At 45.8% G+C, this 3,975-nt stretch overlaps 1 protein-coding gene across 1 annotated transcript; it reads left to right on the forward strand.

Moving 5' to 3' along the window:
* The first annotated feature begins 725 nt into the window (after positions 1-725).
* Positions 726-1,841, forward strand: LOC128732288 (uncharacterized). Its single transcript, XM_053825475.1, has 3 exons — positions 726-801; positions 863-1,171; positions 1,252-1,841. Exons 2-3 carry the CDS (start codon positions 969-971, stop codon positions 1,433-1,435), a joined length of 387 nt encoding a protein of 128 aa, XP_053681450.1. The 5' UTR covers positions 726-801; positions 863-968; the 3' UTR covers positions 1,436-1,841.
* The last annotated feature ends 2,134 nt before the right edge of the window (positions 1,842-3,975 follow it).

Below are 3,975 nucleotides of genomic sequence, written 5' to 3' on the forward strand. Positions count from 1 at the left end.
TGTCAAAATAAAAAGTAATTAATTTGAAGCGTTTTTTAATAATTTAAATTTTTATTTTTAAGCGTTTTAATTTTATAAAATTACCTCCTCCTAGCGAGTATGCTCTCCTGTTACTTTCCGAAAAATTTACTCGATTGACTATTGTTTGCACTTCAGTTTTTTATTTCATTTGCTTTGCAAATTATAGTGTATAGCCGATTTGAATGAGCATGTTCTTTGCGAGTATCTGTTTTTGCAATGTCGTTTGTACATTTATGGTTCGAATTATACTTTTATTATTTTTACAGCATCTTCAAACTTCTTTGCTTCTTCAGAGTATTTACCAGTTAGCAGAATAATATTGCATATGTAGGATCGTTCATGTTAAATAAGCATCTTTTTAGATGTAGATGGCACTGCTGTAAAAAAAACCCCTTCAGAAACGTAACCATCTAGAGACTTGTAATGTAGTTTTGTTATGGTTTTCACACTAATATTGTTCAAACAAATATTATGAAAAATTCTCACATTATTTTCATGAAATTAAAAAGTGTTATTGTTCGTATTTCTGAGTACTTCGTATGCCTTTAGTAAAATTTGAGACAACAGCACAAAGCAACAATGCTGCTGCTATCTCGCTTCAACTCCATCTGACGCTTTTGAAGTCCAATTGTTTGTCAATAACGTACTCGCTTTGTTTAGGTTGAAATAATTGACGAAACGTAACAATCGTCTATTTCTGTTCAATAAGAACGTTTAGTTTAAGTAGTGCGTATGCTTTATTACAGAAATACGTCGCTATAATTCCACCAAATCCAGTGTGTAAGTGATCTCTGCCTCTTTCATGGATGTCCTTTCTGATAAATCTCGTTTTTCATTTTAGTCACTTTCACCCTGCCACATTTAGCCGGCATTCTGAACACAGTTGTGTACCTTTGAAAGCGTAGAACCCTTGTGATACTTCAGAATTTATGTAAGCAACAGTCAACATGTCGGAAGACGACAATTGGTCCGTAAATTGCATCGAAACCAGCGACTGGATGCCATCACCGGAGGAACTCGAAGCAGCCTACTGCGCCCTCGAAAAAGGAACCTACACACTAGACCTAAACTGGAAATGTCCCGGACGGCGAGCTCCTTCACCGGCGAAAAAGGACGAGCCAAAAGTGACCGAAGTGGTCGATAAGGAAGCGTTAGTATTGGCAGCCACGTGTGGAAAAACATCAAGGTGAAGTTTTGCACGCTCTTATTTTCTTTCCCACTCGTTTGTAGTGCCGCTAAAAACAAGGAATTCGACTTCATGGATGACGTCGCCCTGCCACAGATGCGTGTACGAGGCCAGAATAGTGGCCCGAAAGGATCCGCGAAAAAGAAAACGACCAACTTTGCTGGAGTGCTGGATCACATGAAAAAACACGGCCGTCTCACACAGTCAAAAGATAGTTCAGGATCATAAGCGGAACTGAGCTCGAGCCCTGTGCTGCTCTGAACTTTAGCGGTCTGAACTAAAGCGGCCAGGAGAAGACCTCAAAACGGAAGCATTTTGCACCATGTGGCCGCAACCATGTGTGTGAACCTCGTCAACTATTTGCTAGTGGAAACGCTGAAGCTTGTCGGTGCCCAGGAAGGGAGGTCAGCAGGGACAAATTAATAGATCGATCGGCCGTTAAACGACAGTAAACAGTTTATAAATAAAATTTACGATGAAGGTTTTCTACGTTCGCTGCCAAACGGCGGAAAGCAGCGCGAGAAAATAGAATCCCTTCGAGAAACAGGTGTTAGTTCAATAATTCACATGCATTGCACGTAAATACTTTACGAACGTTGGGATTTTGGTTAGAGCACAACCAAAAGTACCTCATTTCTGCTGCAGTTATATGCAAATATACCCTTTTTTTTACGACAAAACCATTGCATATTTGACGAAACATTGTACATAAGCGCAAACCCTCGAGCGTAATAGAACACCGCGTAAATAGAAGTTCGATGTATCTGCTCGCAGGTGAGGGAAGAAAAAACCATACCGACACCTTGAACCAGCGTAAACTGCCGGTATGTTGGCCGGGTTCCAACAATCATTAGGCGAAATTCCGTTCGCATCGTGGCGTGTCATGTTTTAGATCAGGAAATGTGTCTCAAAGTCGGTGCGCGAGCGGATAATCTCAACTCAACGCGACGTGGTGGAGTTAATGATATCATCACTCCAAACAAATCACATTTCACGCCGCCAGCAAGGACGTTTATCGTGCTGTGAAAACCGAAACACTAAGCTAGTGAATGTCTGTGGGCTTACTAAAAACGCCGTAAACCAAAAGGACGCCCATTAAACGGTGCGTGATATCGATGACGGCATGCACGAGTCCTCGTCGGTTAACCAACGACCGGTTCTGGTCGCAGTTCGTCGAGTTTTAGCATTCGAGCAACCAACCGGTCCGGAAAACTCGTGCCTTTTTCTTCAACAAACCTTCTGGCGGAGCATGCCGCACTCACCGGCCACACAATAGTTCGCACGGATGGAGATCGGTGGGCGAGCTGCACAAATCCCCCAAAAAACCGCTAAACGCATCAAAAATGTAAACATTTTCCACCGGGAGTTTCCAGCTTCACAGGCTAGCTCGATCGAAAACCGATCGACCACCGGGGGAAAAAGTAAACCGACTTTCCGGCGGTCGGGTGTTAGTTAAATCGTCTGGCCCAAGCTCCCTGGCAGCTCACCACCCCCGGTTGCCTTTTTTCGAATTTCTTTATCGGTTCGTTACCTCCGGTCCGCGCGTTCGCCGCAGCTGCAGAAGTCAGGAATAGGATCGAATGCGAACGTTTTTAGCCTTTGGAAATCAATCGATGCTTCCCTTTTCCCCCTCGGGACCGGACCAATCAAACTGAGGACAATCGAAACTGTGCCTGTGCGTGGGAAATGGGGTGGAAAATGTGGAGAAAATTGTTTTGTTTCTGGCCAACGTATCGCACCGTGGCGGAATGCACGCCACGTTTGCTGCAACCCTGGTTTGTGGCCCGAAAAGTCCACCGATGGGGAGAAAATATTACATCAATATTTACTCTAACTAAACCTCGTCCATTTTATGGACACACCGCGTGCATCGGGTCCAGCCCCGCAGGAAAACCACCACCCGGCATTTCCCCGTTCGGGCGCACCGTTGCTGGAGGTAAGCTTTACCACAAACTAGTTCTTTTCAACTCGCTACCGGTAAACCTGGAGGTGTTCGGCTTTGAGATCGCACCAGTGGTTAAGGTAAACAGCCGCCAACCGTGGTGCGTCGAATTTTCCGCGTAATCATTGTAAACGGACGCCAAACGGATGGACGGTACCTCTTAGTAATCACACGGAAAACGCGGTGGTCAGATGTGCTCCAGAGGGACACTGTGGCTGTGATCTATCGCGTGTTGGAAGCTGCACGCCATCAATCTGCTTTGGGTTCTGTATCTCAACCCCTCGCAAGGAAGCTCCAGTTGATTGGGAAGAAAGAAAAAAAAGGGCCTATTGAAAGGAAAGGGTGAACATCAGTTAAACAAAAATGTCCAAGTTCAAAGCGACCGGGAGCCATCTCCTGCGGAGGTCATCGGTGTGTCCGGGATTCGTAGAAAAGCAACCACGGTGCTGACTTGCGTCGTCGCTACGCCTCACCGATCGAAACGCGCCGTTCTGGTGCGTTCGCGCCAGCTGCGCCACCGTTTCGCGCATCAGTACATCATAACGCTTCGGTACGGGCGGACTGTTCGCTACCACGGCGATCGTTTCGTGTTTGGTGTGTGCGCGTATTTTCCACTTCGATCCTTGGGCTGTTGCGAAGACCAGTCGCAGTAGTGGCCGCGTTATCCTGCGGTGCCATTTAGCCTGCTAACGAGACGTGAACTAACGGAAAACGTGCCCATCGAAATTGTGCTGATGTGATAAGTGATTTTCCTCAAGTCAAGTGATCGTTGATAAGCAGCTCGAAGGGATACTTCTGCTAGTGCCTCGGGAGTGCCGCTTGGTCG

The sequence above is a fragment of the Anopheles nili genome, chromosome 2 (assembly GCF_943737925.1).
Source record: "Anopheles nili chromosome 2, idAnoNiliSN_F5_01, whole genome shotgun sequence".
Classification (NCBI taxonomy): domain Eukaryota; kingdom Metazoa; phylum Arthropoda; class Insecta; order Diptera; family Culicidae; genus Anopheles; species Anopheles nili.